Consider the following 27,903-nt stretch of genomic DNA (forward strand, 5'->3'; position numbering starts at 1 on the left):
AAATAATTCATTCTTAATTCCACCACAACTGCTGCATCATTTTTTTTTTTTTTTTTAGTTTTTTTCTTGGTGGCTTTTTTTTTTTGCCTTTTTTTCTTTGTATCATTTAAAACATATTCCTAAACACACTTTATTCCTTCCCATAAGATGGCTTTTATTGATTCTTGTTTAACACACTTACAATCAAAATATGTTCTGCTTTTTCTTCAGTGATGAACATTGCCATTTTAATGTATAGTTTCCATAAGTAGCATTTTTTTTGGTATCATTAATCTCATAAGTAGCATTTTTAATGGATGCATAGTATTCTCTTAAATGGATTTGCTGTCCTTTATTTAACCATTTCCTTATTCAAGGATACAGGTCAACAGAAATCCAAAAGAATAATATCCCAGGTATTGCAGGGACAAAGTTAGAATAACACTGGTGTCACAGTTGTAATCTGCACTGAAGTTCGTGACCAGACACATCCTTTTTGTGAAAACCCCCAAATGATAAATTCAGAGACATTTAAACTGACCCCTTAACAGCTCTAACTCTTTCACTTATCCTGTGACTTTCATATCTCTCCAATAAAAATATTCTGGCTCCACAGACTTGGAACTTCAGGTTAAGAAATAATGTATTTTTGTGTGTCAGGGAATCCCAAAGGTCCATACAATGAAAGGTTTCATGAAATCTCAAGGACTATAATTCAAATCAAGCTGCCATTTTAGTCTGAAAACCCATTTCTTCTTATGCATGGAATGCTATTTCTGGAACATTCAGACCCCCTGCTCCTGCTAGGGCAACCAAGCTCACTGAGGAGAGGGCAGTAGGCCTGGAGCATAGCTTAAAGTGGCACAAAATGATCTGACACCACCTGTATCTACATGAATGTGCACATGCACACCATGCATACACATAGCCCTGGGCATGTGCACATGCATGTGAACATACACACACATACATGAGACATGTACTTCTAAAGAAAGTGAGCTCACTAGAAACATGCTTCTGTATGTCCAACACAGAGGGAGATAGAGGTAATGGTCACTGTCAGAGCACAAAATTGACCCCATGATGGTTTTAAGAATCTACCCACCTCCCTGTGCAGCTGCAAGGGAAAGAGTGATTCGCGAAGGCAAGAGGTCTTTCTTCTAACAGGTGTTTAAAAACACCAGAAGCTTTTATCACCTCCATATACTCCACAGACTCACCATCACCTGGAGTCTAGAGAAATTCAATTTCAGGAGGCAAAAGGACAGGTTCTTCAAGTCTGTCTTTGATGTTCATCTATCCCTGATTTTACCAAAAGTGACGTAGAGACTCCAGCTTACTTTCTACACCTCCTCACACTCAGGGATGGCCCTGAAGATTTTAGAAAAACATGATGTCCTTGAGACATCCCCAAATTCAAAAGGAAGTACAAAGTACTTCTTTATTCTCTTCACAGTGAAATCAGCCAGGAAGATGCATTGGCCTCAGATGGACAGGGTGACAATATGCAAAGGGCAATGCAGAGAGACTGACTTGAGACATTTGAGTGTGACTTGAGGGCCTGGTCCTCCTTCAAAGGCAAACCCAGGCCTGGACTAGACCTAATTGTTAAATGAGAGACACTGATGCCAACACAAATCATCTTTCAAATCAGTGGTTAACTAACTACATTTGATTCCAAAGAAATGTAAACTTATTTTCTAGGTGCATTGTTACTGCACATATTTTTATGAACAGTGGGTCAGATTACCTAACTTAAAGCACAAGTCTACAAAAATCTATGAATCTCATTTAATACGTTGAACCTATGACAGATAGTAGACTTTGCCAAAATATAGGGATTTCGGTACATTACATAAGACCTCATCTTTTCATTGTCTTTTTCTAGTTATCACGGAAACAGTAACTACAAGACTAACATCCTTACCACCAAGTAAGTGACTCTCTCAAGAGCTTTCCTCAGTAAGTCACGTGTGAAGGGCTCCACGGGACCTTTTTCTTGGTTGCTTGCTCTCCAGTTGAGCAAATCCAAAATATCTGAAATCTTTTTAATGGCTATATTGACATTAATTTATATACCACCAACCCCACCAGTTTGGAGTGTATAATTCAACGGTTGTCAGTATCATTTACAGAGTTGTACAGCCTTTCCAACAATCTAATTTTAGTACATTTCCACCACCCCAGAAAGAAGCCTTATGACCATTAGCAGACACCCCATTCTCCCTCCCAGCCCCTGAAAACCACAAATCTACTTTTCATCTCTATAGATTTACCTGATCAGGACATTAAAATATCAGAAATCTTACCAATCTGAGCAGAGGGTAGGAGAAGGCTTCTATTTGAGTCCACGTTTTTCTGAGGAGGTCCTTAGGTTTAGCAGATTCTATAATCAAAATCTGAGCGCTGATGCTACCCCTGCACCTCCCAGGAAGCCTGGGGGTGGTGGTGGGGAGAGCCCACTGCCAGCATATGTTGGAGCACAACAGGCTGCCATATGGAACACCAGCAACACAGAGCCGTCACTCATCCCTCCAACACTTCTAGTGGCTGCCAGGTCTGGGGCACTGAACCAGGCATTTGGAAAAAAGCAAGCCCAACCCAGATGCTGGCCTCAAGGAGCCACTCATCATTCAGCTGCCTTTTCTAATATTTAAACTGCCCTAATAAGCAACTTGCTATGCTTGAACCAGGACACTTTCCTTTTAAATCAGGTGGAATATCTGCTGTTGACATTTGTATCACAAACAAACAAACGAGAGCGTGGCAGCTTGCACCATGTGGGGTCTTGGGTGAGAAGTTAGGGAAGGCCTCCATGGAGCAGCAGAGGAGAAGACCCTCTGGCTTGATTCCACCCTCCAATTGTCACCTGCTTCTTGTCTCTGCAGAAGGGGGGACCAGCAATGGCTATGCTAAAACGGGCTCTCTTGGTGGAGGGAGTCGGCTAGAGAAACAGAGCGTGATGCATGGCAGCAGCAGCTACATAAACTCAGGTGGGTGCCTGCTGGTGGAGGGGGTGGGGGAGAGCAGATGGACAGGGGGACAGAGGAAGTCCTGCAAGGAGAGGGACATCCCAACTGTTTGTCACCCATTCCAAATGCCCAGACAGCTGTGTAAATGAAACATATCCCAGCGACAGTGAGACTTGTAAATGATCTCATTCGAAGCCTACTTAAAATGGGATCAATTTTCATTCTCAAGTCCCCAGCATAAATAACAATAATTAATTAATTAAGGAGGCTTTATGGGGACGTGGCTCCTTTCCCACTGACTCACTCTCTTAAAGCCATCTTTTTTAGGGAAGAGTGTACACGTCTGAGGCTTTACAACTTAAATTAACAACGACAAAGGAAACTTAAAGATTGGGTTACTGTGCTAAGGAAATTTTATGACAAAAAGATCCCACAATGAGTTTCCACTGGGCAAGCATCCAACACAGGCCCATTGTTCCCAGTGAAACACTCATGATAACTTACAAACTGAAACAAAATAAAACAAGGCAAAAACAACAAACAGACAAAAAAACCCCACACACGTAACCACTGAAACCATTTAAAAAATCTTGGAGTGACACTAAAAAAGGAGACCCAAGACATACAGAGAGCCAGGCTGTAAGAGAGGTGTCTGCCTTACCTGGAGACCACATCCAAATCAGAGTTATTCTAGTCCATCCAGCAGGGACCTGCGTGAAATGCCAGGTCCTCCGGAGAAACCCTGCAGAAGCCTCTCCATTCCCAGGCACTGCAGCCGCATATATGAAGGACCTCCCAGCCTTGCAGCAGTCAGGGTAGGAAAGGCAGGAGCTATCACTCCACCTCGCTTTCTGAACAGCTGTGGGAATGGACCCTTCTGGCAGTGCTCCCCTGAAGTCCCCTGCCCCTCCTAGGGCCCTCTCGTGCTGCGAGCAGCCTGAGTGCAGTTAGTTGGTATACCCGAATGTCCATCTGCTGAAGTGCTGTGAGGGTTTACGCTTTTCCCCACTTGCAGGTGGAAGCACCCGAGGCAGTGCCTCAACCTCCAGTTACAGGAGGGCTCATTCACCTGCCTCCACTCTGCCCAACTCACCAGGCTCCACCTTTGAGAGGAAAACTCACATCACCCGCCATGGAACATATGAAGGTATCAGCCCCACAGATTCTCTTTCAGAAGAGAACGACTCTGGTTCCCAAGAAACTTCCCTCATCCTTCGCAGACTGAAGTATTGGCATCGGCATTAACCTGTCCCTGCCCTGCACCTTTCTCTCCACTCTACCTTCATTTCTCTTTTGGATTCCTGTTCCTTGGAGATTTCACTGATTTTTCCCACTCCCTCATTCATTCATTCACCCATTTGGCCACTTCCCAACTGATATTTTATCAAATATCTACCACGTGTTCAACACCGTGGGGTGTGCCCTGACGGACACTTAAATGAATCAGACATGGATCTTGTCTTCCAGGAGCCTAAAGTCCAATAGAAAGTTGGGATGACAGATAAAAAGCTGTAATGCACAGTACAAGGGAATTCTTGTTTCCAGCTGAGCCTTCAGGGGACACTAAGGGAGAGGTGGTGTAGGATCTGCAGGGGCAGCAGCCCCACAAAGACAGGCAGGAGTCGGGCTTGGGCAGCAAGCAGCGGTGGTGCTCACGTGGGGAGGGCTTCAGGAACTCACATTCAGTGCTGGGCCATGCGTTTGGACTTCATTCTGCAATCAAGTGAGAAGCCACAGGGATTTATGAGTAAAAGAACTGATCATCCTTGAAGTCCAGGACTAGAACTCAGGCATCCATGCGCAGGAAGAATAGGGGGGACAGAGGCTGACCGTGGTGACAAGTCAGAAGGTGCTCGATAGTCCAGGGGAGGGAAAGCTTGGCTGCGTCAAGGGTGCAGCAGTGGGAGGGGAAAGGAGGGGCTGGAGGTGAAAGCTATTGCAGCTTGACAATTGATTAATAAATATCAGGGGAAAGGGAGAAAAAGGAGTCAGTAACCCCGCTAAGATTTCAAACACACGTGGTTGGGACCATGGTGGTGACAAAGACTGAAACAAGGAAGCCAGGTGGAGGCCTCCATGTGGAGGAGTTCGTCGTTTTCCTGAACCAGAGCTGCTGGCACAGTTTTGGGGTGGGGGTACCAAGCAGGCAGTGGGATGCGTAGGCCTGCGCTCAGCAAGAAGTCAGGGCAAGATAGCTAGTTTGGAGTCATTTGCAAAGAGATGTTAGTAGATGTTGGAAAACTGAAGGAATTGCCAAGGAAAAAGTGTATAAAGCTCAAGGGAACAAAGAAAGATGAAGTTGGGGGAAGAAGGGGAACAAAGAACACAGAAATGAGGAGGAGCCTTTGAGGGGGGCAGGAAGACCAGGAACAGGCATAGACTTTGAAGTCAGGGCAAGAAAGTATTCAGGGTTAACAAGGGGGAGGCCGGAGGGAGACATCTGGGATCCCCTCCCAAATTTATTGGTGTTCTTGGTGATCTGCAAAAGCAGTTACAGTGGAAAATAGAGGAGCCAGGTGGCAAATGGGTCTCACAGAGAACGGAGACAGGTGCTAGTGATGGAGCAGCAGGATCAAGAGATGGGTACCCCGGCCCATGATTCAAGACCCAGAGCTGCCAGGGAGTATTGGGGAGCCCCCAGTCCAGGAGAGGTGGCTGGTGTTCCACAGTGCGTGGCGGGGCTGGTACTTCCATTGTAATAGTCCATGTCTGGGATGGGCTTCACCAGGCCACAGGCACACACCCCTGGCGCTGACAGCACTTTATTTGAACACGGGCAGGTCCCCTGCACCAACGAGGGCATAGAGCAAATGCAGTCAAGGACATGAAAACAAAAAAGAAATGAAAACCTGCCTTCTTTGCTCAAACCCTGCCCCACTGAAGTAGATCAGCGATCAGAATGAAGTGCCCTGACCATGTCCAATAGGCGCATTGTGTGTAGACCACGAGCCTGCAGAAGAGCACCTGTCATCCTCCTGAGCGCCGGCTTTGGGCTTAAGTGGCCATTTGTACTGTTTTATCTCCTTTCCAGGGAGCTCCAGTGGGAACTCTTCTCCGGAGTATCCTCGGAAGGAGTTTGGTATGTCCTTTCTTTATTTTCTGAACAAGTGGTCAAATGAGACAGTGAAAAACGCCTAGGGGAGGGAACCTCATGAGTTAAAGGGATTCCTCTTTAGTTTGACCTCCACTGATCTGTTTCTCCCTTGCTCTTTATCCTGGAACACCTTAGGGGACTGTCAGCCACATTAACTGATGGCCAGCTATTCCTGCAAGGCTCAGGCTTGGACAGATAAGCCCATGACACCAAGCAGCAAGTGTAGGCTTTTCCTTCCACAGGACGCAGAGACCTCCCAGCAAAAAGGAGCAGGGGTTAGAGGGCACAGAACCGAACCCAGCAGCGCCCCCCTGCCCCACAACAGCCAGCTTCAAAGGGGCACATTTTTTTATTTATTTGCTTACAGCTGGAAAACCAAGGAAGTCTCTAGCAAAAAACTAAAGGGAAGCCCTGGCAGTGTTTTGATACATTTGATCACTGTAGTCAGCTGTCCAAATGGATCATGCACTCCAACGATTACCTTGGTTAACACTCTAAGGGTGAATTAACTTAACATTCATTCGGCTAACGTAACACCCTAGATGCAAAGGGTGTTTGCAAAACAGGGGCCTTGCAAAACTTTCTTTGCCTTTTGGTTTATGCAGTCTTCATTTATGGAACTCCTACCATGCTGAAAGGCTCCCATCTTGGTACACCAAACTGATCTATCTCCATGTCAAAAATATTCAGCATACCACCTCTTCTATATGCCTAAGATTACTTTTCTTTGTTCCTCAGCGTCCTCTTCAACCAGAGGAAGGAGCCAAACACGAGGTGAGCTCTGTTGCTGGGTTCAGTTCAGTTCATTCAACAAGTATTTTCTGAGCATCTAATGTGTGTCCAGCCTTGAGCCAGGAAATGTGAGGAGTTCAAAAGAATAAATAAGGCATGGTTTCTGCCCTTGAGGAGCTGATAGCATTCTGGAAATCTTTTGCTGGCTCTATCCGGATGGGAAGGATAGTTTTGACAGTGATTTAACATGCAAGTAGAAGCAGGATGAAAAGATGGTAATGATCTGGGGGATAGTTTGCTCTGGTGTGGATTATCTGAAGATGCTGGTTTCATGTCTAGGCTTCTGGTTGACAAGATGAGCGGTAATTGCCCTATGCATCCAAAAAATGAGCAAAAGCCCTTTTTCAAATTATTCCAGGGGACAAAGGGCTCCATGACAGTTTTGCACTCTCCACATCCACCGTGGATAAGGCTCCGGGAAGGAAATGGGTCCTGGGGGAAGCTGCCTTCGAGTACCCTGCTGAGGGTGGCAAGGGGCGTGCGTGTCTGGGCAGGACTCTTCACAGGCTCTGGGAGATCCTGATGACCAGTCTGACCCCCAGGGGCCTGAGGCACCTGTGACTTGAAAGTCAGGAGCATACCAACCACCCGCAACTTTAGGCTGATGGTGGAAAGATGCCAGCTCTCTCCTGAAGCTAACCAATAATGTTAAGCCACCCATTTCCTGCCTTGAAGAGGCAAAAATGGCTAACACTGTAGGTTTTAGAATTCTCTCGCTCCTGCCTCAGAGACACCGGAAGCAGGAGAGCAGCATGGTTCAGGCAAGGGAAATGGATAGCGGGAAAGGGGTTGGTCATTGCCGGCGGTGACAGAGTCTCCTGGCCCAGCCTGGGATTTTATCAGAACATCCCCAGGCAGCTGGGAGGTGGTGCAGTGGACAGATTTGGGTATGGGGAAAGAACATCTCTTTCTAAGGAGCACTTGTTCTGGGCACACCAGGATTTCCTGTTCCCAGCACACAGAGATCTCAGAGCAGCCAAAAGATGTATCTGCTGCTCAGAGCTCAAATCAAATACTATGATCAAAGCTCCTTCATTCACAGCCTTCTCCATCCCTTCCCTTATACAGAAAGTGAAATCCGAGTCCGACTGCAGAGTGCGTCCCCATCTACTCGATGTAAGTGGTCACTATCTTGCTGAAAAGAAAGGATCCAGGAATCCAGGGCTACTTCTGTGTGTGTGCGTGTGCATGTATGTGTGTGTGTGTGTGTGTGCGTGCGTGTGCGCACGTGTATGTGTAGTCACCCAGTCATCAAATGACCCTAAGGGCCTTCTGTGAGAGGTAGCCTGGGCTAGGTGCTGGGGGCAAGGGGCTGAGAAAGTCACGGTCCCTGCTGCTCAGTAGTTCACTACTCACGGGGGACAGTAAACCAACAGAGCATGACAGTGCAGATGCCGGGGGAGCAGGGGTCCAGAGAGGCCTTCCTGCGTTAGTGTCACCTGAAGGGTGGGTCACTCAGGCTCAGACGGGAAGCTGGTGGGAGACACTGGAGGAACATGTGATGAGACAGTGGAGGAATGCTCAGTGTGGCTAAAGGAAAAGGGTCAAGAGGGGACCTGATGGGATAGTTAAGATTAGCGACGGGCCAGAAGTAGACTGTGAGAGTTTGAACTTTATCTCAAATGCCAGGGACTCCCCAGTCTCTGTCCATTGACTATGTTAGATTCATGCTCTTGTTAGACATTATTTGACAATTTGAAATGAGCCCAATGATTAGGGCAAGTGCCAGGTACAAAGGGTAGGAGGAGAAAGAGTTGGGCCTGCAGCTCAGAAATCAGACCGGCGCTCACCCGAAGAGCTCAGGGCCTGGGGCTGCGGGCCTGACTGGAGGCCTGACACCACCTCACCTGAGGCCTTCCAGGTGTAGCAGGTGTGAACCCAAGGGAGGGAGCTTTCAGGGGCAGGAGGGGCCTGGGCAGTCCTCTGCCATGGGTTGCCTGCCAATCTGTTGGTGTCCTCCTGTGCACTGCCCTTGCTCCCTGCCTCCCTCCTCTCCTGTTCGCCACGTTGGGAGGCACAGGCAGCTTGCTCCACTAGGTCACCTCGCTGCAAATAACAGCAGCCAGATGGACTGGAAATTAACTCACAAGAAAGTATCACAATGTTCCTTTTGACACTACAGAGCATACCACCTGAGGTGGCACGTGCAGAGGATGAGACCACAGTTGAACCATTTGTCTTAAGGGGTCTGGTTCTGTATATGACGCAGGTATAGATGATCCCCTCACCCCCCAATCCAGGATGACAAGGTCTTCTAGCCAAAAAGAATGATCTCTGTGGTGTCTGATGAGGCATAATTAGAAAATATCTACCAAGGACTCTGACCTCCTTGCAGAGGCACTGTATTTATGAGGTCATTAATATTACAAAGTTCCAGGTTGGTAAGTGCTATAAATTGAAAAAATGCAAAAATTACAAGGCTAACCCAAAATGTCCCAGCATGTGAAGCAGATGCCATCCTCCCCAGCAGTCAGAGTGCCATAAATGTCCCTCCCACTGCAGTTTGATTCAGGGTAGAAACCTGGTCCTAATGGACGATCTGGGGGTTCTTCCACAGGGACAGAATTAGATGATGTTAAGCGTTTGCTCAAGGGGAGCCGATCAGCAAGTGTGAGCCCCACACGGAATTGCTCCAACACACTCCCCATCCCCAAGAAAGGCACCGTGGAGACCAAAATGGTGACAGCAAGCTCCCAGTCAGGTAAGCCGCTGGGCCCCAGGGTGCCATGGCGGGAAGGGAAGCCAGTGACAGATTTGCCCAGGAATTCAACTGCACCCTGGGGGCCTTCAGGCTCTGGCAGCCACTTGGCGCGGGCACTGCGCACTTGCTCTTCATGCGGCGTGAGAATGTGGGCCGGCCCTTCCTCATTCTCTCTGGCCACCAGTCCCGTGTGCGTGCTATAGTCAGGCTCTGGATCCTAGGGAGTCTTTCCCAGGAGACTGCTGACATCTGTGTTGGCCAGGTTTTTAAATATAAAACCAAAACCTCAGGGTACTTGATGACCTGTGTGGGCTCCCTCTCATGCAGTGAATAGGAGAACTGGCTTCAGATCTGAAGAAGCCCCAAAACCCCCTCTTGGGGGCAGAGCGCCCCTTGGGTCTGGTTCACACATAGGAATGTTTAAGGAGGGTATCGCCGGAGAAGGCTGTCGCCTGCGCAGTGTGGCCTGGAACCAGGGGCTTCCCTACCTGCTCTGGCAGTAAGCCTGGGATTCTTCTGTGAGGGACTCACTACAGGGGCCTCTTTCACGGCTTCCTAGCATCTCTGAAAGTGGAGTGAGTAACAGATAAGAGAGTGAGGCCACTGGTAGTAACAGCAGACCAGGACATGGGGAGGGGGCTTAGAAGGAGGAATGGGTACGCCCAGAGCAAAATTTACTACTTTAAATTTTGTAAGAGCCAACAAGAGTGTGTGATCTCAGAGATCACATTTTCCCAGCCCCAAGATTTCAGACAGCGGTGAGATGACCGACTGTGCGGTTTGCCCTGGACTGCAGGGAGTTTCTCCAAGGCTAAAATCCAAGGAAGTCCCAGCAAACCAGTCCAGCTGGGCTCCCGCAGCACAGAGTGCTGATCTGTCCCTCGCTGGGTGTGGGTGCGCATGTCTATTCCCAGTGTCCGGCACCTACGACGCCACCATCCTGGATGCCAACCTTCCCTCCCACGTGTGGTCCTCCACCTTGCCAGCGGGGTCCTCCATGGGTGCCTATCACAACAACGTGACGACCCAAAGCTCAGCCCTCCTCAACACCAATGCCTATTCTGCAGGATCAGGTATGTGGCTTGGGGCACATCCCCTCACACCCCTGAACCCTCCACACCTTTACCTCGAGCAGAATGACCCTTCTGGTGTTTGCCATCCCCACCCAAGACTTGCTAGAGGGACTTTCTGTGTCCAAACATCCCAAAACTTCTCACTGGAACTTCAGTTCAATTCTCTAAGGTGTTTATTTTAGTAGGTCCCCTACAGAAAGGACTATCTAATACAGTGTATCAAAAAAATGTAATGGGAAAGAACATGAAAATGGATGCAAGGAACCTAGTTTGACTCCCTGTGAACAAACTGTGTGACCTTGAGCAAGTCAGTTATCCTCCAGGCTTTAAGTGCCTTCTTTGTAAAATGGTCTCCAGCAGGAGGGTCTTTGGCTAGACCCAGTGTCCACTCCAGGCCTGAACAACCTACGACCTATGTCCACCCCTTGGTCATGACCCAAGGCACAGCACAGACTAATATTTGTTTCTCTGCCACTAGGTAAGAGCCTAAGACTCCCCTAAAAACAGAAATTTAACTAAAAAAAAAAGCAACCTTGGCGTTTTGTCTGGGGCTTCTCTGGTGCCCCCTGTTCTGGGCTAGACGGCCCTCCCACCACCACCCTTCCTTCCCCTCTGCAGTCTTTGGGGTTCCAAATAACATGGCGTCCTGCTCCTCTACTCTGCAACCCGGACTCAGCACCTGCTCCTCAGGTCAGTGCTCACGAGCTTGAATCACTTTTTCAGGCGGCTTGCTTACAAATATAGTTATGCTCCCTTCTGGGGAGGAAAACAGAATGGATTCTACAGCAGATGCCCTTTCTGCCCAAGAGCATAAGGGCTTTCCTCCATGCACATGGTAACAAAGAAGCCAAATTGACGTAAGGCACAGGGCCTGCCCTCAGTACAGACAGAGCTCAGCCCCCAGGGAAAGGTCTAAGGGGGAGGGGGCCAGAGATCGCACTTATGCGCTTATTCTGTTCTGGTCCCTTCATTTTCTGTGCGAGGTGGAGAAATGAAAGCAAAGGGCTCAGAACATTTTCAGGTGAAAAGCATCTTTAAATTAGAAGGATCTTATTTCAGATCTCATTGTAAGTAGTAGGACTCAAATAATGCTACTACTTAGCTTCCGATGCAAACGTATGACCATTTGAAAGAAACATTTAGTCACTCAACTTCCGCATACATCAAATTAGCCTCTCTGTAAATAAATTACCAGCCCACACCTTCTTTTAAAGGAACATGACTTGTCCCTGACAGTGTGACTAATAAATATAAGGATATGGGCCATCTTTATGTACTTCGCTGGCCTGCAAATGCAAATGAGCACCCTAATTTTTCACACCTGCAGTTGACTAAAGTCCCACCAAACCCCAAAGAAACTCAGTTTATGCTTTGCTTCTTCTGCCCTTGCTACTTCCTGTTCTCTGCAAATTCCTGAATGAGGAAGATGGGCTGATACTGGATCCACGATCTTGAAGGGATGGAATAAGAGGAGCTGGTAACTAGACAAGACTGAACATTGTACAAAACAAACCAATAACCAGCCTTTGAAATAATAATGGTGGTGAGGGGAGTTTTATGTGTTTGAGTCAAAAGAAGGAAGAATTCAAGAGAAAACTAACAATTCTGTGCCTCTCATCCCTGTTGTGTCTGTATCCTATGCCTACAGTTCCCACATTGTGCACCAAGGCACCCCAGGGGTCCTCCGGGAACCCCTGGCATATTTTTTAATTTCAAGGGATACAGAGACATCTGTAATCCACATGTGTAAACTACTGCTATTAAAGTTGTGTAGACCTAAGTATACACTCAATAAATGGAACTCTTAGTAACTTTTAGCTTGGGGAGGGTAGATGGGGTATAAAAAATTACTGTGTCAGAATTAATGAAGACTGACAAAGTTTGGGAATCTCTGTCATATCCAAAGGCATTTATCATGAAAGTAGCTTTGGTGGCTCCTGGGGGGCTGCCTTAAGCTGAGGGGCCCCCTCTCTGCACCTGTACTCACCTGTCCTCAATTCCTTTCACAGTGTTTGGCATGCAGAACAATCTGGCCCCCAGCTCATCTGCTCTGTCCCATGGTACTGCCACCGCCTCCACAGGTCTGTAGCCGAGGTTTAGGGCATCAGAGCCGGGAAGTAACGCCTCTTTGCAGCTATAACTCACAGTACCCCTTTTTAGCACCTACATTAGAGAAATGAAAATGTCCCTAAAAATTAGTCGACCTTTCCCACCACAGAACTAGCTCCCCACTCTACAACCTGGAGATGCCAACCTTGAGCATTTGCTGGCTCAGACATGAGGGAAACTCACAGGGGAGCCTGTGCTGTGTGTGTGTGTCGGAGTGTGACCTGTGTATCCCATGTCTCATTGCTATCCCTTACAGCCCACTGTCACTGCAAACCAAATCCGGCTGATTTCATGGTGCACCCCCCCACTGCAAACCTACCTGGGGGGCCGGTGTCGGTGGGGGGCAGAAGGGGCCGGAGCCTCAGCCTTTGCCCTCACCTTGTGCCATTGGAGCAGGAAATCTAATACCCATGAAACAAGCGGGGGGCCCTGTAAGACAATATGAATCAAATTTTACAGAGTAGGTGTTAGGGCTGTACGACCTCAGAAGGGAAGGAGATGTGGGAAGGCCTAGGAGGACTTCATGGAGGAGGTGGAATTTAGCAAGAGTTCTAGAATGATGAATATACCAAAGAAATTTCTATCTAAACTCATTGCTGCACACATGACTGGAGTTGATTTCATTATTCATTATGATGATGATTCATTATTATCAATTTCCTCTTGCTGGAGGAGGCTGCCTGTCTACCAGGGCTGGTCAGGCTGCTGCTAAGCTTCATGGAGCCACCCTTCCATGCTGGCCCTGCTCACTTAGTGGTTCCTTTCTTGCAGCATATGGTGTGAAGAAAAACATGCCCCAGAGCCCTACCGTTGTGAGCACTGGCGTGTCCACCTCTCAGGGTGAGTGCTGTCCCCAGCTGCAGAAGTCAGGGGGGTGCAGAGGGAGAATTGCACGTGGGACCCATAGCACGTGGGAGGGGGAGATATAACCCCCTGGTGGTCTAAGGTTGCAAATGCAACTCACCCCAATGACCTCATGGTTGTCTCCATGACTGAGCAGAGAGAGCGTGTCCCTGACCTTACCTTGGCCTTCCTGTCCAAGGGAAGCAGGAAGCTCGACGGTGCACACTACATAGGGCCAGGCACATACACCCAGCCCCCACCTTCCTGTGGAAGCCCCTAACCTGCTCCCATCACGTTACTCATCACAGCAGCCAGGGAGCCCCTCAGAGGCTGCATCACCCCCCTACTTTCTGTAGGATCTTTATCAACTTGGGCTCGTGGCACACGGAGGGCTTTTTCCTCCTTTGCTCTGATCCTGCTGCGTTTCTTTCCATTTAACAATTCATTCATTCAAAAAGTATTTACTGAGCACCTGCTTTGGGTACACACACTGTTCTAAGTGCCCCAAGTACAGACATGATCAAAGCATGCCAGAGTCCTGTTCTCACCAGGCTAACAATTCCAGTGCAGACAGGTAAACAAGTAGACAAAGTATGAGATAATAACAGAAAATGACACATATTTGAAGGAAAGAAATAGGTGAGGTAGTAGAGAAGGGAGTGTGTGTATGGTAGATGGGGTGGTCAGGAAAAGTACTGCCCAAAGTGGTAATAATTGAGACCTGAGGATAGAAATGAACCCACAAAGTTAATTAAAGAAGGGCCTGCCCAAAAAGGGACTTTTGCCCATTTACTAAAGATCCTGTAATATCCAAGTGGAGAGGCAGCCCCATAGGCCACCTGCCCAGCACTTTGACATTGACCCAACCTCCTGATGGCCAGGCCCCGCCAGCAGGGGATGCTGTCTTTGGTCCCCAGTTACCACTGTCAGCAAGAGCAGGAGACATGCCAGCTCATCTTCCTCCTTTCCTCCCCTCTTCCTTTGCTTGGCACCTTTTTCTTCCTTCTCACCCACCTCTCTCGTCTCTAGCCTGTACCACAAGCGTCCAGAATGATGACCTCTTGCACAAGGACTGTAAATTCCTGATCCTGGAGAAAGACAGTGCGCCTGCCAAGAAGGAGATGGAGCTGCTGATCATGACCAAGGACAGTGGGAAGGTCTTTACTGCCTCCCCCGCCAGCATCGCTGCAAGTATGTGGGAGCCCACGTGACTGGGGTTCAGCAGAAAGGCAGATAGTAAAGAGACTGAATGTCCTAGCAAGGTGGTTTTGAGGTGTTCTAAAAATGAAACCCGAGCCATCCCATTCAAGTGAAAAGTGCCTGCCTGAACCGGGTGTCCCAGGGTGTTCCTTGAATGTAGACAAGCCAGGAAAACTCCAGTAAAGAGCTCCCGGAGAGGTCTTTGGACAACAGTAAACGTTCTAACCAAAAGCACAGATGTGGGAGATTCAGCCCAGGGAAGCTGGGGCCTCTTCCTACCAGGGCGTACCAGCAGGACAGAATATGGGGCAGCTTTGGGGGAGTGAGGAGAGAATATCCTGGGTTATTATGGCTTGTGTGCACAGCTTCTTTTTCAGAGGACACTCTAAAGAAAGAAAAGCAAGCTGCCTACACGGCTGACACCTGCCTAGTATCAGAAGCTAATGGTAAGAGCAAATCTGGTAGCTGTCACCTTGGTTTCAGCCAATCCATGTTTCATTTATTTGTCTTCTGAGACCTCGCTACTCAAAGCATGGTCCCTGGTCTAGCAGCGTTGGTAACACCCAGGAACATGTTAGAAATGCAGGCTCCCAGGCCCTAGAGCACACCTGCCGAGTCAGAGGCTGCATTTTAACAAGGTCTGCAGGTGATTCGTGTGTGCACATCATCAGTGCACAGCTCTTCCCACAGCCATTCTGGTTCTACAGTGGTAGTTTTTTTCTCACCTTACACTACCATAATTTTCTGAACTATTAGAAAAAAATGCTTTGCAAAGCACTTGCTAGCTTTATTTTTTTCTTCCCAAATATCTGGATTCTTTCCTGGGTAACTGAATTTCTTCTCATGCTCTGGGTTCTCTAGAATCTCTCCAAATCACTGATTTTAGGGAGATTAGGAAAGGAAGAAAAAAATTAAGTCATAGAACATATTTTTTAAGATGCAAATGAAATCGGTTACCATCCTCATCTGCCTCTAAATTTTCTTCGTTAGCAGTTCTTTACATTTTAGGGGTGGAAGTGGGGCTGTGGAGCCAAAAAACCCTTTTCAAAATCTAATGGAAGTTGTAAACAATGTCCCCAGAAAATCCCACACTCGGTGATCACAGAGCATCAGGGGCTCCTGAACAGCTGTCCTCCATGCCCGGCCTTGCTGCTCAGTTCCTTCCACCCCACGTTAGGAGCCTGTGTCAAAGCCCCATAACCAAGGAATTATTTCTCATAAGCACATTTATTATTTGAATGCAAACGTCACCCCTAACATAGAGCTCCCAAAGTACCTTGGACTTTACAGGTTTAAACTAACAGGGGGTTAAAACACAGTTTTTTCCCACCATCAATTGCTGGCCAGGCCATGCCTTCATCAATGCAGTCACTGCAAATACCAGATCAGTGAGGACTGAGTTAACGGGCCTGACCCACCTCAACGCACAGTTTTGTGGGCTCCTCCAGTTTGAAAGCACAGTTCAAAAAGTGTGTTCTCGGTGTTTGTCTTTCAGGAGACGTGAAGACTGTGCTCAAGGGCAAGGCTGCTTCCGCAGGTGGGTGAGAGCAATGGTCCCGGGGACAAAGGGCTGCTCCTGCTGAATGCAACGCACCTGGCCCGCTTGCCTGGCGCTATTGCACACACCAGCCACCCAACTCTAAAACAGTTTCCCCGAAGGCTCCAGGGGAGCCTGGTGGGGTCAGGCTGGGGGTGGAGCTCACGGGCCATGCCACTCCTGCTGGACACCCACTGCCCACCCTCAGGTCCAGGGTCTCCCAAACATGGCCGGGGCGATGCACCCGGGCTCCTGCAGTGTCTTGCAGCAGGCTCTGCAGGCCTTCGCTGTAATATATCCCCAGTCCTTTACACTTTCCCCACTTGCTCCCAGGCTTATGAGAGAAGCGCGTCAAGGGTTATCAGTCTATTTCATACTAATATAGAGCAAATACTCTTTTCACTAAAAAACTTAAAATCTTCTTGGCCACTCCTTAAGTACTGACTGTAATTCTGGGCACTGCAGGGATTCCAAGGAAGGAGCCATGTGAACTGAGACGTGGAGGTGGGAACGCTTTAGGTTTGGGTGAATGAAGGGCAGGAGGAGGTGGCACATCAGTGCTCATAATCAAGTTTTTAAACCTCGTGTCATGTGCTATATCCTCTGTGAATTACTTCACATGGTTATCTAGTTTATTCAGTCATCTAAGATAACCTTTTAACTCCATTTTATACAAAAGGAAACAGGTCATGTGACTTTCTCAGGGTCACAGTTCAGGCCCATGAAGTGACCTGCTCTTCACCAGCCAGGGCCCTGTGTTCCCTGCAGGATCTAGCTTCATGTTTCACAGAGCTGCCAGCCCCGCTCACACTCACTTGGGCTGCTGGGAAGTCACCAAAAGCCAGAGAATTTGGAGGGAAGAGGGCAAGACCCTCCTGCATTCACCTTACCCTTCCCTTCTATTCCACAGATGTCCATGGCTATGACCGGCATGGAGGCGGGGGCGGGGGCACATGGGGGGCGGTGCCAGCCTGGTGCCCCTGCGGCTCCTGCTGCAGCTGGTGGAAATGGATGCTAGGCCTGCTACTCACCTGGCTGCTGCTCCTGGGGCTGCTCTTCGGCCTCATTGCTCTGGGTATGTGGCAATCATGGTAGGGCAGCAGGCCTCACTGCCTGCTCAGAGGGCAGGAACTAGAGAGTGTCCCAAGTGTCAGGGGCTTAAGGGGCCCAAGATTACTGCAGACCCATTGTTACTGCAGGTGAGGAAACTGAGGCTCTGAGAGACACCTGGCCACAGGTCCATGGCTGCTTAGTGGCAGAGCTGGGACTCCAGTTAGCGGAAGCTTAGTGGCAGCTCCTGGTTGCGGACCAGGGCCCTCCGTCCCTGCAGCAGCCAGCTCTCAGCATTTGGCTGCCCTTAAGAATCAGGTCAGGCCTTCTAGCCTTTTTCTTTTCACCTTTTCCATGCACTATATCAATTTCTCTATTGACTCACACCAGCTCCCAGGGGGAGTGAGGCCAGCTCTGCCACCATCTCAGATGAGAAGACTGGCTCCCAGGCCAGGTTTCTGTAGGGCTCAGCTATGATTTCGAGTAGCTAATCCCTCCGGTGGCCTCAACAGATTGCCTCTGCATAAGCATTCCAGCAAAATATCCCCAGCCTCATGGAGAAGTCCCCACAGACCCCAGGGCCTCTGTTTCAGGCTCCCTTTGAGGACTGAGTGTGTGCTGGGGACGCACCGGCCCTGGGCCCACCAGCTAAGCTGCCTTTGTCTGTCTGTCTGTCTGTCTGTCTCAGCGGAGGAGGTGAGGAAGCTGAAAGCACGTGTGGACGAGTTGGAGAGACTCAGGAGTGGTGCAGGATTCCACAAGGAGGCCATGGAGAGGAGCAGCAAGGACCAGCTGCTGTACATGGACAAATCCGGCCTCGACAGCAGCAGTCAGGAGGCACTCTGGCTTTTTGTGAGAAACAAGCTGATGACAGAACAAGAAAACGGTGAGCGTGTAGCAGGGCAGAGGCCAGCTGGCTTCCAGTCAGCAGCTCCTTGGCCTCTGTGTACAGGGGCACATTGTTCGTGGTAATCTCAAACCCTCCTCATTCCAGGCTCTAGATAGTCCTGGGAGGGAGGGAGGACCATGACTGTGATCCCATTTTTCTACTGGGACCACTGAGACCTGGAAAGAATTACCCAAAAGCACAGAACTAACACATGTTAGAATCTGATTGCTGGTCCTATCCTTGGTTTCTTCCTGCTCTACCATGGTGATGCATCTTTGTGTGTGTGCATGTGTGACACACCCAAGATGTGCAGCTTACGCAGGGATTACCTTCTCTTGTAGGGAATCTCCGAGGAAGCCCTGGCCCTAAAGGTATTGTGCTGGACTGAGCCCTTTCCCTGCTCCCGTTGCCTGCATTTGGAGCCAGGTTTTATGGGTGGAAATTTTCCAGAGTAAAGGATGAGCAGTGGGAAGATCTTATGGTCTCTATTGGAGGGTTGAGAATTGGCTTTACAGTCAAAATATCTTAGAGAGGGAAGGGACCAGAGGCATCGTGTAGAAGCCTGAGAGGAACGCACACGTGCCCCTTGTAATGAGGCTTATGTGCTGCCAGCAGGCCTTAAAACGCTAGGATGGGATGGCCCTTGGCTCCTCCCCCATCTCAGTTTTCATCTCTTTCTGATTTTAGGTGACATGGGAAGTCAAGGCCCTAAAGGTAAATAGAATGCGGAAATTTTTACCTTAAATATCAGTGACCGTTGACTGTGTAAAGCAATCAGTAAGTGTCAGAAACCCACCTCACGCTCCCTGGCCAGCTCCCCTCTGAGGTAGGACCCATGGACTGCAAAGCAGCCTGCCAGACCCCTTGTGCTTTTGGGGAGCAAGGAGTTTCATGACAGAGCAGGGCTTTGGGGTAGCACTGCCCCCTGGCCCCTCCTCAGGGCTCCAGGGACTCCCAGAACCAGGGCCTGTGTCTCCCCAAGCTCCTAAGGGCAGCGTGAGGGCCTGCTACAACACAACCTCTAGGTGGATTTCTAGGAATACAGATGCCTACATCCTGCCAGGAATCAAGACATTCCTGAATCAGATGCTGAGGCTGGGCCCTGGACCCACCAGGTTAATTCTGATGAGTCAGTCAGGAACCACCATTATAAGCGAGCAGCCTGCTCTCAGAGGGATTGGGTGAGGGAGGCTGGGGTAAAACCCAGCAGTCAGGATGGAGCTCCTGTGGGGAAATCCAGTAAAAGGCACCACCTGCCATCAAGGAGCAGGTAGTTTAGGAGGCGTGACATATTCACAGGAAACGGTATCCACAGTGTTAGTTGGGGGACAAGCACATGCTAACTTGTGTGGTGCATACTTATGTGCTACAGCATATTTATATATTTCATTGGTTTGAAAATCAATGGGACAGGACTGTGGGTGGGAGGAAGGGGTTTCTAATCCCAGTGACCACAGCCATGCTCCTTGATCTAGCCGAATAGGGTTCCCAGACTTCAATGTAAATAAAAATTGCCAACAGAGTCTGAGCCCCACTCTCAGAGCCTCTGACTCAGCAGGTGTGAGTGGAGCCAGGAGTCTGCATTCTCGGTCACCCCAGGTAGTCCTGAGGCCAGAGTGCCCGGGGTGTTTTGAGAATCACTAACTGTTCAGGATGGTAGGTGGCCCCTCCCCCCAGCTCCACCTCCCTGCCTGAGATGTCAGTGCAGGAATTGAGGTCCCTCCACTAGGTGGCCCTCCACTTCTCTTCCAGATTCCTTGCCCCACATACACACCCTGAGTCACCACTCAAGCACCCTCTTCCCCAAGGCTCCAGCTTGCAGGCCATGTACCCCCTCCTGGTATGTGGGAATGGGGACTGATGGTCCCAGAGCCCCTGAGCCATAAAATACAGGATGCCCAGTTAAATTTGAATTGTAGATAAATGACAAGCCATTTGTCACTATATGTATGTCCTACATATTGCACAGAACATACTTATAGTAAAAATTTATTCAATGTTTATCTGCAATTCAGACTTAACTGAGCATCTGTATTTTTATTTGCAAAATGTGGCAATCCTATCTGAATTTCACCAATGGCTCCTTTATGTAATTGGCCTGAGTCCTCTGGCTGACTTCTCTCTTGTATCTCTTCCTGCAGGAGATCGAGGGTTCCCTGGGACTCCAGGTGTGTGACCGCTGGTGGCACGGCCGGTATTGTGGGCTGCTCAGTCCTGGCTCCTGGGTCCCAGAAGGACAATAGGGCTGAGATATTTTTGTGAATCTGCAGGTATTCCTGGGCCCTTGGGCCACCCAGGTCAGGAAGGACCAAAGGGACAAAAAGGCAGTGTGGGTAAGAACTGCTTTTCCCATTCCTTCCTTCATTCATTCAACAAATGTTTATTAAGTGCCTGCTATGGTTTTAGGTGCTGGGGAGACACTGGTGAACAAAACAGAGAAATCCCTGTTTACATTTGGGTGGGGGAGCAGACAGTAGACGTGATAGTTAAGCGAAGTACACAACAGGGTGTTTTGTGCATCAGGAAAGACAAACCTGGCAGGGCACTGGGAGTGCCGAGGGGGTGATTCTAAATAGGGACATCGGGGAAGGCCTCACGGAGAAGGCGCTGCTTGGGCACAGGCTCGAGGGGGTGAGGGCACAGGCATGTGGAGATCTGGGGGAAATCACTCCAGGCACAGGGAGCAGCCCAGGCCCTGGGCAAGGGTGTGCCTGGCAAAGAGCAGCCAAGAGGAGGAGGTACAGGCGCTGACTGGAGACCACGAGGGAGGGAGAAAGTCCAGAGTGGGACCTGGTGGGTGAGGCCGACCATGTGGGGCCTTAAAGGCCATCGTAAGGACTTTGGCTTTTACCCCATGTGAGTTGAGAAGCCATTTGCAGGTTTGGGGCAGAAGTGGGACGTGATCCACCTGCAGTTTGAAAGGGTCACTCTGGCTTCCTGGTTGAATGTGGGATACAGGGATGGAGGGAGAAGCAGGGAGACCAGACAGGAGGCTCCACCCAGGCATCCCACCAAAAAGATGCTGCCTATAGAGCCCTTAGCTGTGGCACAGGGTCCTAACTCCAAGGTGGCTGTCCATGTCTTTAGGAGAGCCTGGCATGGAGGGACCCATGGGCCAGAGAGGGCGAGAAGGCCCCATGGGACCTCGCGGTGAACCAGGGCCTCCTGGGTTTGGAGAGAAAGGAGACAGAGGTAAGAGGTGGTTCCTTCATCAGAAGGTTTAGCTACATCCATGCTTCTGTCTTATATCTTTCACCCTCCCTCCTTCTTTCACTAACATTTGCTGAGCTAGGCTCTGCGCCAGGCCCTGTAGAGACAGTGGTCTAACAAGGGGTTGTGGGCTAGGCAGTGGGTTCAAACTGAGGGCTATGAACCCTGCAGCACTCAGCATCCACAGACAACATGGTCAGAGGGAATCTTCCCAAGGGGGTTGGTGAGGAGTCAGGGTTGAGGTGAAGAGCTCAGGGCGGAGCAGCCGTGAGGGAAGGCAGCGTCGGATGCAGGCCCTCCAGCCTCGCATGGCTGGAACTAGGCAGCAAAAGAGACACAAAAAACCCCAGACGCAGACCCAGCCCTGGAGGAGACTGGGAAGGTTTTTGCAATTAGATCATTAATCATGAGTCTGCTTTTATCCGGGGAAACCAAGCACAGACACCAGAAATCCTCAGCGCCAAAAGGTCATGAGCAAGAAGCTTTACTTTGAGCTTCACTTTGTCTTAAAAACATTGCTCAACCAGGCAACAAATATTTATTGAGTACCTACTAGGTGTCAGACTTCATGGAATGTGAAAGCTCTGGGGGTAGAAACTGAAGTGACTCGAGGCCTCACCTGATGGAGCAGAGACCCCCAGCAGGGTGGGAAGTTCCTCCTTTCCCCTGAAATGACCCCACCTGGCTGGGTGGGCATCCACACAGGGGACTCTCTCAGAGTGCTTATTTCTCCCCAGGGGCTGCTGGTGAACCAGGTACTCAGGGCCCACCTGGTGTCCCAGGTTCTGTGGGTGCCAAAGGTAAGTCAAGCGTCCATGATACCCACAGCCATGTCCAGGATGGATCACAGAGGTCCAGGTGCTGGGATTCCAGAGAGCCCTAAGCCACCACAGGGGAATGGGCACAGAGCATGTACCCCCTCAAAGGAGTCCCAGAGAGTCAGAATTTGGGCTTTTTTTGGCTCCACCATGGATTTGGGGCCACATTTACATCTCTTTCAATGGCCTTATTATTTGGCCCCTAAGTGGGTGGATGGATCAGGAAATCAGAAGTTGGACAACTTGCTCATCTGACTGGGGCCCAGATGCACGCGTTCAAAGAGCATGTCTATACTCAGCGGGATGGGCCCTTCTCAGTTTGATGCCCACCTAGTCACCACCCCTCCCTAATTCTGCGCCAGCCCGAATATTTCACTCTGGGAAGGAGGAATGGGTTTCCTGATCCCACCAGCTACAGCTTCCTCCCTAAGGAGGATTTTGTACCAGCGTCACCTTTGGACCCTCCGACTCTGAGGCCCTGGCAAGAACCTGAGCTGTGTGGGCAGTGCTCACACACGCAGCCCTCACCTGGAAGGGAGCCCCGCCCCCTCCACCTGCCCTTCGTCACGGCCTGTGCTGACCCTTCTGATCATAGTCTTGTCGTTCTTCTCAGGTTCCAGCGGCTCTCCTGGCCCACAGGGTCCCCCAGGTCAGTATGCTTCCTCCTATAAACAGATGCTGTATCTGGGGCAGAGAAGGGATGCTAGAAGGAAATACGTTTTTAAAACAAAAGCGATTATAAAGAGAGCCTCCCGGAGACACAGACTCATGTCCACCTGTGTGTCCCCTGTGGCTGCGGTGGGTGCCCAAAGGTCTTGTGAGATCTGCTCTGACCTGGCTTGGGGTACTCAGCCCTCCAGCAGCTTTGGAAGCAGGCAGTTCCCATCCTGCGTCATCCCTATGGGCCACAGCGCCTCTTGCCATCTCAGGAGTCTCAGGCTATCGCCTCCGCTGTCCCACCGTAATGCAGGCCAGTGTCTCTGCCAGGGTCCCATGAGGTGTCCTCAAGCCCAGAGCTTGGTAATCACAGGGGCTAGGAACCTCGACCAGGATACGTAGCGGGGACATGGGGAAGAGTCTGCAGAGAGCAGCCCTTGACTTTTACTCTAGAGTGTGTGTCTGTACACCTGTGTGTCTCTGTGTGCATGTGCCCATGTGCATATCCATCTCTCCCAAAGCTGGGACATTTGTCCACCTGCATGGTTTTCTCTGCTTGCAGGTGCCATTGGTCTCCAAGGACTCCGTGGGGAAGTAGGACTCCCTGGTGTCAAAGGTAAGCTGGGAGAGGGGCCAGAGGGAAGGGGAATTCAGCTATGGATGCCGCTCACTCAAGAAGGTCTGGGGAGCAGGGAGGGTCCGCTGGCCGTGACCGACAGCCCGTGAGGGTGGCAGGCGCATGAGGAGAAGAGGAGGTCAGGATGGCAGGGGAGCCTGTCTTCAGACACAGACACTGCCCCTTCTCGGTCGTCTCCTCTCAGGCTTCTTACATGAAGTTGACCATTACCTTTTCAGGTGACAAAGGACCTGTGGGGCCACCAGGGCCCAAAGGTATGTTGCTCCTGCTCTTACTCAGGTATCATGTAGTCAGCCTGACTCCTGGGGACCCAGATGTGTCCCCTGCACCAGAGTCTGAGGATACAGACGACTCCAGCTCCTGGACCCTGGGCTAGGAGGGATCTCAGAGCTCATTCTAATTCAACTTATCAGATAGGGAAACTGAGCACAAGGAGGCGAAACAAAGCCCCAAACAAAGCTGTGGTTGGGTGGTCCTCAGGGTGGTGAGCGTGCAGAATTAAGGCCCCTCACCCCTGCCAAGTCTGGTCCTCCTTGTGCCCACAGCAGGCACTGGGGTCTGTCTGTGGGTGGGCCCTGACCCTGGGGGAGATCAAACGCGCTCCTTGGCTTAATTAACACCCACTTCCCACCGACCTTCTGCTGACCGTAGCTTACAGGTACAGTGAGAACTGTTCTGCAGCCAGGGGGCCCTCCTGGCGGGTGAGATGGTTCTCCTTACTCCTCACTGATGCTTCCTGCTTCCCCCACCCGCCATGTGTGTTTTAGGTGACCTGGGCGAGAAAGGATCCCGAGGCCTCATAGGTCAGTCCTGCCCACCAATCTACTTCAATCCATTAAAGAGTTCTTGTAAATCCTTCGGGCACAGAGGTAGAAAACAATACAGAAATGTGAGACAGAATCTCTGCCTAAAAACCCTCGAGAATTTATAATCTAGAAAAAGGATAAGAGGAGATAAAGGAGTGAATGGAGTATAAGCCAGCTTCAAAATGCACATTCCAGATGGTAAATGTTTGGGGCAGAAAAGAGAGTTTATGATTGTCTCTGATTCTTTTGGAGAATCTCGTTGGGAAAATTGAGCTCATACCAAAGTAGCAGAAAGCTTGTACTACTTAGAACTGTCTCAGCTGCTTACTGCCTGCCAACTTGAATCATTAAAAAGGACACTTATAGTTAGAGTAGTTTGGCGAGCTCCCTGTTGCCAGGGAAGTAAGGTTCATACACATGCCCCTGCAGAACAGGCTTGGCTCTGTGCCTGCTGCTCAGGGCATCCTGACTGTAGAAGTGACTGTGTCTCCAGCCTGTGGCTGGCACCCTACACGCCTCTGGTGGAGGAGAGGCAGTGTTGGGGTGGGTAAGGACGGCGGAGCCCTCTGTCAGTGTCAGGCACGTGGAGCCTGAAAGCCTCCAGTCAGCTAACCCATTTCCTTTGCAGGCCAGTCTGGCGCTAGGGGTTTGCCCGGTGCTGTGGGCGAGCCTGGAGCTAAAGGAGCCACGGGTAAGTGTCCCAGAGGGACAGATGCGGCGGGTCTGCTGCTTCTAGTTGTCACCATGGCCTGAGACCCTTCTTTAGAGCTTCCCACCCTGCTCACTAGTCCGCCCACGCCCCAGCAGAGGCTCCATTTACAGGCTGTTTCTGGGGATAGGCATCCCTCTGGGGGCCAAGAGAACAGCAGCTGTCACTGGGTTTCTTGTTGTTCTGGGGCGGGGGGTTGGAAGGGTATGGCCAATTCAGCCTGGTTCCTGCCTCTAAGGCCCCTGGGTCCCTGGGGAGGAGGGACAAGCATTGAGGTGCTTCAGAACCCCGTGTTCCAGGCACAGCCTGGATACCCCAGAGCTGGTCTCAAGACTCGCCTTTACTGAGATGCCTGTCAGCCAGGACACGGGAGTTGGCTAAGGATGTTCAGAGGGCCAGCTGCTTAAGCCCCACCAATGGGGATGGGGTATATTCAGTTTCTCATGCATTCAACAAGCTGTTAGGAACGCCGACTACATGCAGGACACTGTGCTGGGAGAGTAAGATGCTTTACCTCCCCCAAGGGGGGAGAGAGCTCGTCTGAGGTGATGAGTGCCATGGAAGGTACAGAGTGCTATGAGGACATGGTAGGGAGAGGGATTTCCTCCAGCCGGAAAGATGGAGGCAGTGTTTCAGATGGTCCTAAGGAGCAAGAAAGACTTTAACCACAGCCAGTTTGGAAAATTCCCTGCAGAGGCAACAACATGAGTGAGGAAAGACAAAGAAGCAGGAAAAAGCAAGACATGGTCTAGAAGGTCACCGTTTGGACAGAGGTTCAGATAATGCCTAGAGCAGAGGAGGCGAGAACCTGGAGGGCCTTGACCTCAGGACCTTGAGGAAATGAGGCAGACATTTAGTGAGCATCTGGTGGGTGCCAAGTCCTTCAGCAGGCACTGAGATGCAGGGGGAGTTGAACTATTCTCTGCAGGAAAATAGACAATTACTGATTTAGAGAAGAGGGCAGGGGGAATGCTGCATCCAAAGACGGGCTGCTTGTGTGGCTGATGCTATGGGAAGTGCTTCATAGGCTCCCCACCAGGGAGGCACTGGCTACAGTGCTGTTGGGCAGTGGAGGCAGGGAGTCCCAGAAGTAGCTCCCAGTGTAACTGATGAACCATGGTTCTGCTTTCCCAGGACCCGCGGGCCCTGACGGACGCCAAGGCCCAAGAGGTTGGTCATTGATCTGTTCTCCTCACCCTCACTGCTCCCCCTACCAATCACTCCCTGCCCTGCCCGCAGCACTTAATCCTAGTGCCAGAGAGGCATGTTTCAGGTGGAAACCTGCAAGGCCAGGTCTTGTTCTCCTCCTTTCCACCTGCTGACCAAGTTAGTCAGTGAAACCCTAAGAAACCCTCTGCTTGAGTGTGCTGGCTGGTTCAGCTTTCCTAAAAGGGAACCATTTCCATGTTGGCCATGCTCTCCCCAGGTGAACAAGGTCCTCCAGGAATGCCTGGAACCCGGGGCCTACAAGGACCTTCTGGAGATCCCGGGAAGCCAGGTAAGAGAGCAGGAGGAGGGAGCCGATGCCCTGCTGCAAATGAGGGCGTGCGTGCGTGCGTGCGTGCGTGTGTGTGTATGTGTGTGTGTGTGTGTGTGTATGTTTATTCCCATTTTCCTCCAGCAGCTTAGCTGGGAACTGCCACCACAGCTGGCTTGTGCTGAGTGCAGTGGCTGTGGGTCCTACACCTCTGACAGCTTGGAAGAGAGAAATTAATAGTGAAAACAAGGAGTTCTAGAAAGGGGCAAGGAGTCTCTTAAAAACCACAGACTCTAACCCCACCTCGGTACCTTGCTCCTCTGTGCCTTTCCCCTCAGACCATCCCTGGACCCTCTCTCTACTACCCACCAGTCTGAGGAGAGAAGCCTGTGTTAGGTCTCTAGCAAAGGCCTCGGAGGAGCAAGATCCTCAGGGCTGCAGGAGGAACAAACAGAAACAAGGGGAGCCGGGAGAGGGAGGGGCATTCATAGCGGGGAGGCCCGTGAACAGCCGGGGCCTCCTGGCTCCTCTGGCCTGTGCACAGACCTAGAGAGCCACGCGGGGGCGCCTGGCGCAGCATTAGGGGTACGTGAGTGTATGAGCTTTCTGGGTACGCGGCTCTCAGTGCCGACGGGCCTGTGACCCCAAGCAGGCCAAGCACCATTGTCTGAAGCAATGTGTCAGTCACTGCACTGCAAAGTCCAAAATGCTGAGAGGACCTGGAGTCTAGCTGCCCCAGACATGGGGTTTGTCCTGCTGCAGCCCCCAAACCTTCCTGCTGCTCCTGCAGCTGAGGGTGTGCTTCCTCGACCCTTCCTTCCCCTCATGGGTTCTATTTTCCATAGGTCTCACAGGACTCCAAGGCCCACCAGGTGAGTCGTCAGGCCACTCCCACCTCCCAGCACCACCCACTGCTCCAGGCCCCTTAGAGCTTCCTCTCCTTTCCTCCTCCCCCTGCAAAAAATAAAGTTCAGGTTCTTTTACTGTGAGTCTTGAGAAGCACCTTAGGAAGGAAAAATAGGCACAGAAGAGCCTAGAAAGCCATTCTGGGAGAAGTGAGGTTAGGTCATGTGCCAACTCTGTTTGCCTGAGCCCTGACCCCCTTTGGTGCAGGAACCCTATGGGAGGCTCTGGGCACAAGAGTTCCATTGCCTCCACAGGGGCACAGGGGCCCCTGACAGGGAGGGGATTGGGAGCTCACCTCATGCAGAAGGGCCCAGTGTCCCTGGGACAGCTTCAGTGTCAAAGTCCATCCTCTAGTTGGACCAGTGTGCACCCATTTGGATTTAAGAAATTGTCAGCACATCTAGCCCCAATTCCTAAAAGAAATCAGGCAAAGACATAAAATGA

The 27,903-nt window shown here is 50.5% G+C and overlaps 1 protein-coding gene across 1 annotated transcript in view; it reads left to right on the forward strand.

Moving 5' to 3' along the window:
- The window catches only part of COL17A1 (collagen type XVII alpha 1 chain), a 47,416-nt gene that overhangs the window by 5,094 nt on the left and 14,419 nt on the right, over nucleotides 1–27,903 (forward strand). The window contains exons 3-32 of the mRNA XM_037001349.2: nucleotides 1,868–1,912; nucleotides 2,868–2,972; nucleotides 3,967–4,098; nucleotides 5,983–6,030; nucleotides 6,784–6,819; nucleotides 7,906–7,953; nucleotides 9,395–9,538; nucleotides 10,453–10,611; nucleotides 11,230–11,301; nucleotides 12,621–12,692; nucleotides 13,492–13,560; nucleotides 14,593–14,754; nucleotides 15,129–15,209; nucleotides 16,259–16,300; nucleotides 17,211–17,375; nucleotides 18,039–18,236; nucleotides 18,581–18,610; nucleotides 18,927–18,953; nucleotides 20,381–20,407; nucleotides 20,510–20,572; nucleotides 21,327–21,431; nucleotides 22,187–22,249; nucleotides 22,881–22,916; nucleotides 23,487–23,540; nucleotides 23,780–23,815; nucleotides 24,329–24,364; nucleotides 24,996–25,058; nucleotides 26,211–26,246; nucleotides 26,503–26,574; nucleotides 27,399–27,425. Of these exons, the coding sequence (XP_036857244.2) occupies nucleotides 1,868–1,912; nucleotides 2,868–2,972; nucleotides 3,967–4,098; nucleotides 5,983–6,030; nucleotides 6,784–6,819; nucleotides 7,906–7,953; nucleotides 9,395–9,538; nucleotides 10,453–10,611; nucleotides 11,230–11,301; nucleotides 12,621–12,692; nucleotides 13,492–13,560; nucleotides 14,593–14,754; nucleotides 15,129–15,209; nucleotides 16,259–16,300; nucleotides 17,211–17,375; nucleotides 18,039–18,236; nucleotides 18,581–18,610; nucleotides 18,927–18,953; nucleotides 20,381–20,407; nucleotides 20,510–20,572; nucleotides 21,327–21,431; nucleotides 22,187–22,249; nucleotides 22,881–22,916; nucleotides 23,487–23,540; nucleotides 23,780–23,815; nucleotides 24,329–24,364; nucleotides 24,996–25,058; nucleotides 26,211–26,246; nucleotides 26,503–26,574; nucleotides 27,399–27,425 (2,253 nt within the window). The remainder of the gene's footprint in view (nucleotides 1–1,867; nucleotides 1,913–2,867; nucleotides 2,973–3,966; nucleotides 4,099–5,982; nucleotides 6,031–6,783; nucleotides 6,820–7,905; nucleotides 7,954–9,394; nucleotides 9,539–10,452; nucleotides 10,612–11,229; nucleotides 11,302–12,620; nucleotides 12,693–13,491; nucleotides 13,561–14,592; nucleotides 14,755–15,128; nucleotides 15,210–16,258; nucleotides 16,301–17,210; nucleotides 17,376–18,038; nucleotides 18,237–18,580; nucleotides 18,611–18,926; nucleotides 18,954–20,380; nucleotides 20,408–20,509; nucleotides 20,573–21,326; nucleotides 21,432–22,186; nucleotides 22,250–22,880; nucleotides 22,917–23,486; nucleotides 23,541–23,779; nucleotides 23,816–24,328; nucleotides 24,365–24,995; nucleotides 25,059–26,210; nucleotides 26,247–26,502; nucleotides 26,575–27,398; nucleotides 27,426–27,903) is intronic.

Source organism: Manis javanica, chromosome 7 (genome assembly GCF_040802235.1).
Source record: "Manis javanica isolate MJ-LG chromosome 7, MJ_LKY, whole genome shotgun sequence".
In the NCBI taxonomy this organism is placed as follows: domain Eukaryota; kingdom Metazoa; phylum Chordata; class Mammalia; order Pholidota; family Manidae; genus Manis; species Manis javanica.